At 36.0% G+C, this 14,353-nt stretch overlaps 1 protein-coding gene across 1 annotated transcript in view; it reads right to left on the reverse strand.

Moving 5' to 3' along the window:
* Positions 1-14,353, reverse strand: part of LOC139687131 (4'-phosphopantetheine phosphatase) — a 53,119-nt gene that overhangs the window by 16,079 nt on the left and 22,687 nt on the right. The window contains exons 10-11 of the mRNA XM_071584257.1: positions 12,160-12,312; positions 5,807-5,894 (exon numbers count right to left, since the gene is read on the reverse strand). Coding sequence (XP_071440358.1) covers positions 5,807-5,894; positions 12,160-12,312 — 241 coding nt within the window. The remainder of the gene's footprint in view (positions 1-5,806; positions 5,895-12,159; positions 12,313-14,353) is intronic.

Genomic DNA, 14,353 nt, shown 5'->3' on the forward strand with positions numbered 1-14,353 from the left:
TTAACCAAAAGATGCATGCATTCAAAATGAACTGAGCAGACTGTACAAATAATTACCTCAGTTTGCAGCCACTATCAATTTTATCATGAGCTAATTAAAAACTTGGCATTAAACTTACATTACGTTACATTACAAAACGTTAAATGACTTTAAACAAGTAAAATAATTACATCATGGAACTGCCCCCTATTAAAAACATTAGTATGTTGCCATACTGGTCAAACTTTGAAATGAATTCAAAGCACACAAATAACTAGGCAAGTCCAAGTTCAACATCAGCAAATCATTTTCCCGGGGATATATTGATACTGTTTCTGCCATTACTTGGTGGAATTTTTCAATTGTATAGATGTTTAAAAGTTATTTGATTTATAACTAAGGCAACATATTATTTCAGCCACAGTGTGTGTGGCTTTAATGAATAATTAGTATGGAAGTAGACAGGCAAGAAGTTAACAGAATTTATGGGTATAATACATAAAACGCATGAATACACACAAAGTAATCCCATAAATTTTTTTATTAGTCACATATTTCCATAATAAAAATATCCTTCCATATAATGTTCAAGATTTCCTTCATTGGACAGCCTCCGGAGGAATACCATGGATGAGTTTCTGTAACAAAGGCACTGATACCATTTGAGCCTTGGTGTCAAGTTACATCAGGTGTCTGAGATAAGCTTTGGGCAAGCATGGCCCTAGATGCCCTATCTTCCCTCCAATCAGCTGCGTGAGCTTAGATAAAGGGGGAGTTCACCACCTGGTTTGGTCATCTAACTTTCTGGTATAGTCTGGGGAAGGATCTTTCCGAATGCTTGCGGTGGGGCCACTTTGGTATCCCAGTCGGGCATCATAGTTAACTCCTATCTTCAAATAATTCTTAGTCCTCTGCTAATATGCCAAAATCAAATATGATCACTCACTCCCTGGTGGATTTAGTTAATAACCATTCACTCCCAGTGGCTGTCATCCTCTTGATGACATTCAACTTACTTTGTACAGTCTTACCCAAAATCACCCTTTAAACTTTACCTTACTTACATGTGGAATTCCTTGGACAACTGCTGGCTTGTGACTTTCATCAGGAAAGATTATATAAAGCAACAGATTTATGCAACATTTATCAATTGCTTAGTTACCTATACACTTACTCAGAGGAAATCATATAAGTGTACAGTAAGAGAATAGTAATGGGTACTTTTTTTATTGCCATTGGAGTTTCATTTCCTTTATCTGAAGACTCGGGAGCTCCCATTCCAGTATTGATTTCTTTAAGCAAGCAATGTTGTGAAAAAAACAAACAAATACAATCACTGGATTTTATGGTCAAAAAGAGAACTTCACAAAAACCCTTCAAAAGGGTCACATCATCATCAGTATTTCATCCTAGGATTGGTTTACAGCAGCCCTCCATTCTACTCCATTTAATGTCAATGCCCTCAATCCTTGACCTCTCTGTTTTACGTCCTTCTTAATTTATCCTATGTACATTTCTCATGGTTTTCCTCATAGAATCTTCCCTTCTATTTTTACTGCTATTATATTCCTTATCAATCCATTGTGCCTCAATGTGTGTCCGATCCATCTATTTCGCGTTTGCCATAGAGTTCTCCATATGGTCGTATCCTCTTCTGCTCTTCTATATACTTCCTCGTTCGTTACTTTGTCTGTCCATTTAGTCTTCAGCATTATCCTCCAACATCATGTTTCAAAGGCTTCTATTCTTCGCTGGTCCACTTTTCCGATGTTCCAAGTCTTGGAACCATAGAGTGCCATGCTCCACACGAAAGTCTTGATGCATAGCTTCCTTGTTTCCAGGCTTAGGTTCTTTGAACATCGTAATTGCCTCTTCTTCGTGAATACATTCTTAGTTTGGGCTATTCTTCGACTGCTGTTGGTCAAACTTCTTCCATCCCATGTCGTGCTGCTGCCCTGGTAGATGAAGATTCCACTTGCTCTAGTTTCACACCTCGAATTATGATATCTTCATTCAGCTTCTCTCTTCCGCACACAAGGATTTTAGTTTTCTTCTTGTTGATGTTCACATAATATTCCCCCAGTACTTGATCCATAGCACTTAAGAGTTGCTTGCAGGTCCTCTTGCATTTCTGCCACCACTGCGATGTCATCTGCAAACCGGAGCATGTTGATTTCTTCTCCATTTACCTTGACTCCTTTGATACCAAATTCTTGTGTTTCTTTTATTGCCTCTTCCAGGTATACGTTGAATATTGCTGGAGAGAGGTTGCATCTTTGTCTTACTCCTTCGTTTATTTTGGCTTCTATTTTTCCTCCCTTTTTTGTTTAAATTGTTGTACTCTTATACTTGTAGAGGTTATGGATAATTCTTCTGGCGTTGTAGTCCAATCCAAGTGCTTCTAGTATCTTGAGCATCTTGCTCCATTTGACGTTGTCGAAGGCCTTCTCCAAGTCCACGAATGTCACATATAATGGTTTATTTAAGTCTCATTTTATTGGCCCGAACTTGCAAGCTGAGAATTGCATCTCTTGCTCCTCAGTTTTTCCTGAATCCGAATTGGCTTTCTGTGAGGTTTCCTTCTATTCTTTGGCTAATTATCCGAACAAGGCTTTTTGATGCTTAAGTAACCAGGCCCAATGTTGTGTTCTTTGCATTAATCTGTTTATGATTTCTTTGGTATTGCATTCATTATACTCTTCTCAAAGTCTTCTGGTATCTTTCCACTGTCGAAGCTATCTTTGATTATTCCATAGAGGGGATCCTTTGCTTTGACCCCAAGTGCCTTGATTATTTTTCCATTTATTTTGGCAACAACAAGGCATCAGGATTTGACAAAATAAACGAAGAAATAATCAAGGCACTCGGGGTCAAAGCAAAGGATGCCCTCAATGGAATAATCAGAGATAGCTACGAGAGCAGCAAGATACTACAAGACTTTGAGAAAGGGTCACATATGATGATGAAAGTAAATAAGCAGAAATAACTACTTCGCTTGTGAAGATGCTGCTACAGTGTGAGATGAATGTGGAGCTTCTTAATGCTTCTCCTCATTATACTCAGCCATGCTTTAAAGCGACCTTTAAATCAAGTACGAGGGTAAGGTGAACAGTTCTCGGCCTGACACAGGGATGGCATTCCGATCAACAAAAATTTATGACTCCTGCTTGGGTGGACGTGTCATTAGTTCGTAAGACAGGTTTCAACATGTCCTCTCAAGTAGTTTGTTTACATGTATTGTTGCAGTAGACGTCCTTCATATTTTTTGTTGAAATGGAAAAAACTTGACTTTCGTGCGGTCATAAAATTCTTTGTTTTGGATGGATTAACCTCTAAGGAACTTCACCCAACGTTGACATAAGTGTACGTGGACTCTTCTCCTTAAGTATCAACCGTTAAAAAGTGGGAGGCCAAATTTAAATGTGGTCGCACATACCTCAAAAATGACCCACATGAAAGCTGTAGGCAAGTGAAGGTGATTGAGATAGCCAAGGCCGTGAGGACATCAGAAGAAAGGGTGTGAAACATCTTGCACAGAGAATTAGGGATGGGAAGGCTCTGCGCAGGGTGGGTACTGCATTTCCTGAATGCCAATCAAAAGCAAATGTGCAAACAATTTTTGCAGCAATGTTTAGACTGATTCAAGAGGCAACTGCATGATTTTGTGATTTGCGATTTGTCACCATGGATGAGAAATGGGTTGACCACTACACGCAGATGTATTTTGGGATGCGAAAGGGACCCTGTCAATTGATTACCATGAAAAAGGCAAGAACAATTACAGGCGATTATTACACCAACCTTCTTGACCAGCTGGATATCAACATTTGCGCAAAGAGGCTGGGCTTGAAGAAGAAAAAAATCATCTAGCACCAGGACAAACTTCTGTCATCTGCTCACAAAGGTGCCTTGGTGATAGGAAAACTACAAAATTTGGGGTACGATTTGCTTGGTCATCCCCCCCATTCTCCTGATTTAGCACCCTCAGACTTTTATCTGTTCCCAAACTTAAAGAAATTTGTTTCTGGGAAGCACTTCATGTCCAATAAAGAAGTTGAGAGGGCAGTAGTTAGATATTTTCACAGCCTTACAGACTCTCACTCCCGGGAAAGAATACTGATGTTGGAGAAACGTTGGACCAATTGGGTATTGAAGTCATGGGAGATAATGTACAAAAATGAAATCATTTTTCAACTGAAAATCGCAGTCTTTCATTGTGAGTTCAAGAACTTTTCTCTTAACCCTAGTATTTTAAAAGACTCGTACCTGTGATAACAAAAAACCTAATGCCTATAATATCCCACATAATGTGAGCATAAAAAGAAATGTTAGAACTTGTGTCTCAATAACAATTTTTTCTATCAGGAGGATTTTTAACGAACTAATTACGTACTGCAAAATCACAGGTGGGGGCTGTTCTTTCCTTAAGTGTGCCAAAAACTTTTACAAGCTCCTGTAACCTCCTTAATCAACTTTTCTGCACCTCCTTTTCCTGTTTATACTCCTTTAATTTCATTCTCTTTATTCATACACATGCTATTTGAATAATAAGACAAACATTTTGCACAAACTAATATTTCATTACCACTGCCCATGATTTCAACTTAATAAATATAAACAGATGTGCCAAAAATGCAGAAAATTAATGCAATTCAATTCTCTTTTGAAAACACAATATGCTACAATTTTTGAAATATTTTTGCGGTGGACCAAAACCATCAAAATTATGAAATAAATTTGTTTGATATTCCAAATCACCACAACATCTTGATGGGTGCTGATTTCCATGCACATATTTTTTATGTTGCAGTATAATATAATATTTACAGCAAAAAGTGATTGCACTATAGAAATTTTCCATTTAATAATGCATGTTCTCTACTTTCAGAAATTTTATGTGGGCTGCTTCAAGGCTGGAATGTTTTGGACTAATTTGGTAAGAAATCTAAAATTGCACATTTTAAGCCAAGAGAGGCATATTAATTGACTTTTACCTTTTTTGAGGCTAGAGTGGATGCATTTTAACAGCAGCAGCAATGCAACCATGAGTTTATACATGTGGTAAAAACTGTGGAAATATTTGAAAATTAAATTTATCTTGATACACTAACATAATACTTAATCAGCATTGCAATGCAAAATTCATTCTTTGCTTTCTTAAAATATACTCATGAAACTTACTTCAAGAAAAAGTTGAGGTAACCAAGCTGAAACCTAAAAACTATGACTAAAGTCAAAAACAACATATATTTTCAAATGCATGCCTCAGAACAATGATAGCAGAATCATCAAAAATCACAAAAAATTGCACATCCCTGCATTTGGGCATTTTGCATGCTTCTGCCAACAACAGGGTCATGGATTATATCTTCTACTATAATACTATTCATATTATAATTTTATACATAATACATTTTGTCTATTATTTTCATATATTATGGACGATCTGAAATACAAAAATGCATTCATGTTTTTATGTGAGGTGAAATAAGCTAAAATATTGCACCAAAATCTATATTTAGAGGCAAAAATAGTTATTCATTCCAGTGAAATAAAATGGTAATGTTAAGATGAAAAGGATGTAGGCCCTAGTTAGAGCTAACTCAAATGAGAACAAGAACTAGATTATAGTTTCTGCCCACACTATTTACATTTTCAATCAGTGATTGAAATAGAAATTGCACAAAGAATAAGTGAGTGGATTGTTTTTCATTTTCACTGCATGCATGCTTGATAATTTACATGAAAAATCAACCAAAAAAGTACACTATGGAGTAAATCAGTTTATAAGATAATTGTAATCAAAAGAAAGCCTATTAATACCAACCTTAAGATAAGGATCAGGGAAATCAAACTCTTTTAAGCAGTGCTCAATAGTGTCTAAAAGACTTCTAACAGTTAGGCAACCATATGCACTGTAATGTAAAAAGAAAATATTGTAAATGTTTAATGCATTTCAAAATAAACCAATCTTTCACTAAGAAAACTACTATCTAACTTCAAGTTATTACTGACCAAAGGTCCAAGACTTGTCAGATTTGTAGCATTGAATCCCTTCCCCTAATGGATGACTCTTTGGTGTATACAAACAAATGATAAAGAGCTCAAACAAAAGTGCCTCAAGCTCCAAAATAGTGACAAAGGGAGACTAGGTGGTCTTCTACATGGAATAAGCTGAAAATTTATAAGAATTTGAAAAACATGAACATACAGTTTTTGCATTGGCAACAAAAAACTCATGATGTTCACATGGTGTTTGAATTTGAAAGCCACATTCTCTTTATACATACCAGCATACAATTATGCAGAACAAGACTCCGAAAGGTGGATGTCAGTAATAATAAAGGCAGTTCTAGGTATAGGCTGTGCTACTGATAATTATAGATCAAGCCATGGTCAAGTACATAAAACTATAAAGTATGTAACAGAATATATATTCTGGAATTTAAAAAAATCATAAAATAAATGAAGTAAAACACTGTTGCAACAAATAAATATAATTATTAATTCAACTTCATTTATCAGCAATTACTCCACAATTGAATACTATGTTATTCTTCAAAATATTACTTAAGATAACCAAATTTTTCTAGAAAAAAATTCTTTTTGATTGCTGAGAGGGTATTAATTTATTTTGACCATTATACTGAGTGCGTTTATTGGAAAGACCATAATGACTAGCAGCAAAATTCACAAACTTGGCAGGTAGGTTACCTGAACTACTTTGCCATAGATATGCCCCCTTTTTGACATGGTATTAACCACATTATGCATGGCTACAATGTTTACTTTTTTCTTATATCTAATTATATTTGATGCCTTGTCTTTCTGCCAGAGTGATAAAATGTAGGTCATTATTATTAGGCATTACCAAACTTAATAACTCCACTTTACAACATTCTTTACATTCCACAACCGCAAATTTTGTTTCAGTAAAACACCTACATTTTGCCCAGGTAAATACAGTGATGAGAGACCAAGGATGGACATGCTATTGGATTAGTAGGACCACAATTCTTTGTAAGGCGATTGGAAGATGATGGATAGAGGGAGGGGTCTTGTATCACTGGGATTTGAGCAAGACTAATGAGGTGGTAGTTGAAGAGAAGGGCAAGGACAGGAAAAGCAAAGTGTTGGATTTTCGGGCAGGTGTTTTGAAGGTCAAAATGGAGTTAAGGATTAATACATTCAGAGGGCAGGAATTAGTGATACATACATGTATGTATAAGAATTAAGCACTTTACAATTATTGGATTTAACCAGGGATGTGAACGAAAACTAAAATCATCATAAGAAACTGCTCCACTTCAACAACTGGGATGGCTGCCCCAAGGCTTGAACACAACCTTCCCTCATCCCTCGCCCCATCACTTCCAACTCCAACATTTCTCTAACCATCACGACAAGATCATTAACATGTTAGGAAATCATTTGTATTTATATTGCAATGGCTTTGGTTATCTATTTAAATTGTTTTAATTATTTGCTGAATGTCAAATGTGATATAAATTGTGTTTTCCTGGGTCAACAAATTAGTATATAATCACATCTTCACAGATACCCTCAATATCACCATAATGACTTCCATTACTTCTCCTTGTTCCTTAAACAATACATTCCTATCCACCCAAAAATCAATTCTTCTCTGAAGTGACCGGTTTAGCAAGTACAACACCTGGAAATCCAAGGTTATGGGCAAGAACATTCATTTCAATCATAGATTTCATGGCCGCGGTAAAATTTTACGACTTATATTCCTGCTATAGGTTTACTATGTACAGGAACAAAAGTAACAAAAAAAGGAACAAGGTTCCTGTAAAAGGAACAAAACTGCTGTGGAGTGAAACTATTCAGAGTCTAATTCATTAAGGTTCATTGAAGTGTAACCAATCAGGAGAGTTTTAATTCACTCTTAAAATTTATGGCTTAAGGAGTTAAGTAGAATTCAGTTCTTTAGTATTGTTCATTTAGATTCACCCACAAGATAAATCAAAGTTTGAGTAGGGGTTTGGTTCACTGCCCTATCAAAATGTTGCCAAAAAATGTATATTCTTACAAGTTATGACAGAAATTAGACGGAAAGAATGCCATTGAGGGTCAGCAGCCAAGGAGAGAAGCAACACATGCACACAGACAGCTAGCTGGCGGTCCATGATACTCAATTTGCTAACAATGAGATATTCTCATCTAGCAGATGATTAATTCCTCTCCTTTTCTAATCAAATGAGCTTTCAGCCTTTGGTCTGGGCTGCTTATATGTTTATGTCACAACAGTAAAATGATAGAATATTTTTTGGTGTCACTTGGAGTTAGTAGCTGTATATTCTTTGAATTGCTCCTGCTCTTGAAAAAAATACCCAGTAATTTGGCACACAGAGCCTTTTGGCAGTAGCAAATGATACAATAATTTCCCCCTGTATATCTTCCCCAGGGTGTAAGTACGATGATAAGTTTTTTACATTAAATGTACTTGAATATGTAGCTTTTAAAAATAGAAACCAGGCGTGATGCCCAGGTTACGTAGATTAATGGAAAATCAATGTCAATTAATAGTTTTAGAATAACATATACTACCTTGATCAAAAATTTCCCGGAATTTATTCAGAAAATTAAAAATACAAGTTTATTCATCTAAATCTATATTGTCCCCTTCAAAGTAATCCCCATCGACTGCAACACACTTATGCCAGCGCTTGATCCAATCCTCGAAACATTTTTTATATTCGGTTTTCGGTATGTCCATCAGTGCTTCCTGCGATTTTTCCATTACTTCCTCTCGGCTGCTAAAACGCGTTCCCCGTAATGGTTTTTTAACTCGATTGAACAGAAAGAAGTCACAGGGAGCCAAATCAGGTGAATTCGGTGGCTGTTGGATGGTATTTGTTGCATTTTTCGTCAAAAAATTACGAATAATGATAGCACTGTGCGACGGTGCGTTATCATGGTGCAAAATCCACGAGTTTTCTGCCCACATTTCTGGTCTCTTTCGGCGAATTGCTTCACGCAAACGTCTCATAACGCCCAAATAATACTCTTTGTTTACTGTCTGGCCTTCTGGCAAAAATTCATGATGCACTACACCGTTGTAATCCATGAAAACCGTCAGCATTGCCTTCTTTTTTGACTGAAAACGACGTGGTTTTTTTGGTCTCGGCTCATTTGGTGAACGCCATTCACTTGCCTGATGTCTGGATTGCGTGTCGTACTCATAAACCCACGTCTCGTCTCCAGTAATGATCCTTTTGATGAATGTGGGATCGGATTCAGCCTCGCAAATCATGTCTTTTGCGACGTCAACACGGTCTCTTTTTTGCATGAAATTGAGGTCTTTCGGCACCAACTTTGCTGCTACACGACGGAAACCCAAATCATTAACCACAATGTCTTGGGCGGATCCATAGGCAATGTTCAAGTCCTCCGCTATTTCTCTGATGGTTAATTTGCGGTTATTGACCAACATTTCTTTTACTTTATCAATTTTTTCACCGACTTTCGATGTCGATGGTCTGCCACTGCGTTCATCATCTTCGATTGACTCACGACCACTTCTGAACCGCTCGTGCCACTGGTAAACGACCGTTTTTTTTAGAGAATCATTGCCGAAACACTTTTCCAACATTTCCAACGTCCGTGCGCCACTAAATCCGTTTTTTACGCAAAATTTAATACAAGTTTGTTGTTGCATATTTAAATCCATTTCTGCAATTGTAAAAAATCGCCAACACACACAGAGATAGATGTACTCTTGGCTATGTAACTTTTGCAAATGTCAAGTTATGACACTAAGATTTAAAGGGAATATCAACAACAGATGTACCAATTTAACAAAAAAAACAGAACTCAAATCGGAACGATGGGAGCGCCACACGGTGGTTATTCCGGGAACTTTTTGATCAAGGTAGTATATTGACTTTAAAATGCTAAATTGGTTGTTTTATAGAAAAATTCTTTGATGGTAAATTTTCAAACAAAAATTATATTCATTGTTTCCACATTCTCTTTAGCAGTTAAATTTTTGACTAATGGTAACAGTGGGGCTGATTTCTATAATATATTAATGTAATCTATGCACATTACATTAAAAGGTGAATGCAATGCTTGATCATTTCAATTAAGCCTCACACAACCACAGAAAAAGTTGTAAATATTGTAGTTGCGGTTAATAAGGGAGGTGATAAACAGAAAAGATGTGAATATTAAAGTATTTATATTGTGAGTATGATTTTAAAAAGTGATAATTTAATATAGGACACTCATCTGGTTTTAGTTAACAGAAAGCAAAAACTTTCATAGTTTCACCCACCTACTAACCGCCTCTGGGCATACAATAACAAAAATTATGGATAAATAGACACTTGATAAAACATCATCTAACATTTTCATCAATTCTGAATTGTAAAATACGAGGGTCATCCGGAAAGTAGTACCCGTTCGTGCCGCATGAAGTGCTGACGACGCGAGTAGCCGCTGGACGAGGTCAGATAGCTTCAGTGGCTTGTCTGCCTTCTCTGAGCCAAGTTGCGTGACGCTAGCATTGCCTGTGTTGTTTCTGTGATTGTTTACAATGTTTAAAAAAATTGAGAACGCCGCCAGTTGTGAAGTGAGGGCAGTGATTAAATTCCTCAATGCAAGAAACGTTCGCCCATGTGATATTCATCGCCAATTAAAGGAGGTGTATGGAGACAATGTAATGGACGAGTCGTCTGTTCGGCGGTGGTGTCGCAACTTCAACATGGGGAGGGGGAACACACACGACGATGAGCGTTCGGGGAGACCGTCTGTCATTACAGACCAACTGGTGAGCTCAGTTGACGAATTCGTGAGGAACGATCGGCGCGTCACAATTGATGACATCTGTGAGCATTTTCCCAATGTTTCTCGAACAATTGTTCATGAAATTGTTAAACACCATCTGCATTATGCAAAAATTTGTGCAAGATGGGTCCCTCGCGTATCTCAATGAGCTGGCGGCGAAGGACTATGCAGCAGGAATACAGAAACTTGTCACACGTTATGACAAATGCCTTAATTTGCTTGGAGATTATGTTGAGAAGTAGTTTAAAGTATCCTCTTTCAAATAAAATTTTTTATGTTTGTTAATATTTACTTTTGTGTCTATTTCACGAACGGGTACTACTTTCCGGATGACCCTCGTATCATACCTGAAACCAAAACCACCAAGAAGCATTGCTCAGGGATAAATCAAGTTATTTAATCTGAAATTATTATAAAAAAGTTATTGTGGAGCTTTAAGTTTGAAATCTAACCCAAACATGAGACTGTGGCAGCATCTTCTGCAGTTTCTTGGAATTTGCTTGCAGGTGTGTTATGAAGAAAATTTATTCCCCCATCATTAGGAAAACTGGGAAAGCTCATACCCTTTGCTTTAGTGAGAGAAACTAATACTCTTTACTTGTTACTTTTGATTGGTAGGAATGATGCTAAGCTTTTCCCCTATCTTCAGCAAAAACCAGGAATGGTACAGAAATGCCGTTGCTTTTAGGAGCACCTTTTACCTGGAATCAGTGAGGGATGCTGAACCCTTGATGAGAGCCCATACTATCAAAGGCTGGCTAAGACTATTCCAGAATGCTTTGTGAACAACAGTTAGTTCCTTACGCCAATGTTTCATGTTTAGTCTTGATTGGATGTGATCCTACTCTAGGTGAATATATCAGTCACATCAGAAAAATTTTCAGATTCTGCAGAAAGAAAGAAATGAGCTATGCCACAAGGCAGGGAAGTTGGTAACAAAGGCAAGGAGGATTCTTCCCACTGCCATATTCCTGTCATCATCGATACAAATCCAATGCCACAACTTTGATGAATAATTGGGATTTGCTGGAGGAGTTTTTAAATTATTAGTTGAGAACCTAAGAAAAAGCCTAATATCTACAAATGAAGTAGGTTGAATCACAACATGAACGATACAGTCTTAGTATTGTTTTGCTAAGGAATGCTGTAAATTAATGGTAACGTGCATGCTGAGATGATAAACTCATAGCACATGGTAACTAGCTAAGTATAGCAACCGCTAGACATATTTAATCAAAGACATCACACTAATTATTTGATTTTTTGCAAATGAAAATGCAACATTATTACAGTAACATTCAGTTTAAGTTTGCAAAATTAGTGCTCAAGAGATTAATAGTTTCTCCCAATAAATTATTTACTTACAAAGGATGTTCTCGAAGATAATGAAGACGACAAACATACTTCTGCTTAAATTTATGAGCTCGATCTTTGGCAGTGGAACTCCCAGGTTGACTTTCCATGGCCCTCAAAGCAAACTTCTCCACAGATTCTTCAAAGCAGCTCAACCAGTACTCCCTGGAAATATAACACTTTCCATCACTGTGTCTCAGGGAATTCACAATAGATTATAATATAAATGGTACATTTTCTTTCAGTGAAATAAACTGTCGATCTAAAATGCTAATTTTTTAAAATTCCTTGCTTCAACAAAAGAAAAATCCCCTCTCCATAGAACTTTGATTTAATCTAGATAACAATCATAGTGATAAATCAAAATTAGCAGAATAAATTTACATAGAAGCTAACTTCATCAAAAAATATTTATAACTGTCACAATCACACATAAAAGATTTCAGAAAGCATTTTTGATAGAACGTACAACTTTGAATCACAGCAAATAAAGAGGTATTTAATGAAGTATTTAAAAATATTTTTTTAACAAAACTGCTACTTTTTAATAGTAATATACATAAAAAGGCTGAATTTATATAACTGCTATGTCTCAGTAGGTATGATGACCAAAATGGAAATGGTATTTTATTACTGTGAAATGGTAAATGTACCCTCCCTTGATCATGAAATTTGAGGGAATAATAGGGATTTTCACCACATGGAAAATCAATATTGAGATTGAAGTTCATAGTTTCAGGCTTGACTGTGTGGAACGCATCCATTACGGAAGTTGGTGTAGTTTGCATATGCAGATGAACAGGGAATTTGGCTTAATTTTATATAAAATATGGCTAGTCATTACGTTCAAGTCAAGGGTCTGTCATTTGAATGCAATCTATGAAATTAGTAAATCAATTTAATGCTTTTCAGCAAAGAAAAAACCAAATTAAGTTGAACAACTTCACCTACAAGTGTGTTTTACTCAATTAGATAACAGGGATCAGTACTTGTGTATAACCACAACTGAATTATACCTTTATCTTACATCACTATAAAACATAATAAAAAGTTACAAGTTGCACTTCAGTCAATTTTTTTACAGCTTGAAATAAAGTTTATATCATTTACAACTAATATGTCAATGTTTTTCCTTAGCTTGAAAGGAGTAACTTAAATGTTTTGCAACCTGCAAAATATGGACTTTCCTAATAACTGTAATTACCCCCAATTCAAAGTGAATGTCCCTTATAATTTGACCATCTCAACAAAGCAAGCAACAAACAATAATGAATGACTACATACACGCTCAAAATGTTGATAAAAATTGTAACAATGGCATTAAAATATTGATATAAAATCTGAAACCTCTTTTAAAAAGTTATATGAATAATTTACTTGCATGAGTCCACCAAATACCTGCCACCCCACTCAACTAAAAACTTCATTGATTAAGGACCTTACTTGGGGAAACAAAAGATGCACCATTTTTAGAAATAACCACTCGTTTTATTCTATTAAATAGGTAGGATTTAATCCAAGCATTAGGTATGCCACGAATACTCATCCTGTGGAGTTTCTTGAGAAGTAGTAGATGGTCAACACAATTGAAAGCTTTTGAGAACTTGAAAAACATTGCAGCAACTTCCATTTTTTTATCTAGAGAGTTTAAAGTCTCTGTTATTAGCTGATAGTTAGCAGAGATGTAGATTTATGTTCCATAAAAACATACTAATATGGTGAAAGAAGATTGGAAACCTCTAGGTAAGAAATTAACCTTACATAGAATACCTTCTCAAATATTTTGCTGAATTGGTTCAGTAGAGAAATTAGACAGTAGGAGTTAATGTCATATCTATCACCCTTGTTTTAATAAAGTGGAATGAGTTTTGACACCTTCAGAGGGGATGGAAACACTCCTAATCAGAAAGATTCATTGATGAGAAAATGAAGAGGCTGCATAATAAAGTCTATTGATTGCTTAATAATGTAACTGGGAATTCCATCAAAACCAGAGCTCTGTTTTGTACCTAAATTCTTCACTATTTTTTCAATGCATATATGAAATTCAACCTCATTTAGATTGTGATTTTCAAAATAGCCTTGGAAATCAGATATCACAGTCTCAATGTATTGACATGTGCCTTCATAATTTAAGAAAAATAAGTTTACACACTGCATTTATATTTAGATTGCATAGATTTCTCCCAGAACCATGGATTTTAAC

This window comes from Hetaerina americana, unplaced genomic scaffold, assembly GCF_022747635.1.
Source record: "Hetaerina americana unplaced genomic scaffold, ioHetAmer1.1.p SCAF_17, whole genome shotgun sequence".
In the NCBI taxonomy this organism is placed as follows: Eukaryota; Metazoa; Arthropoda; class Insecta; order Odonata; family Calopterygidae; genus Hetaerina; species Hetaerina americana.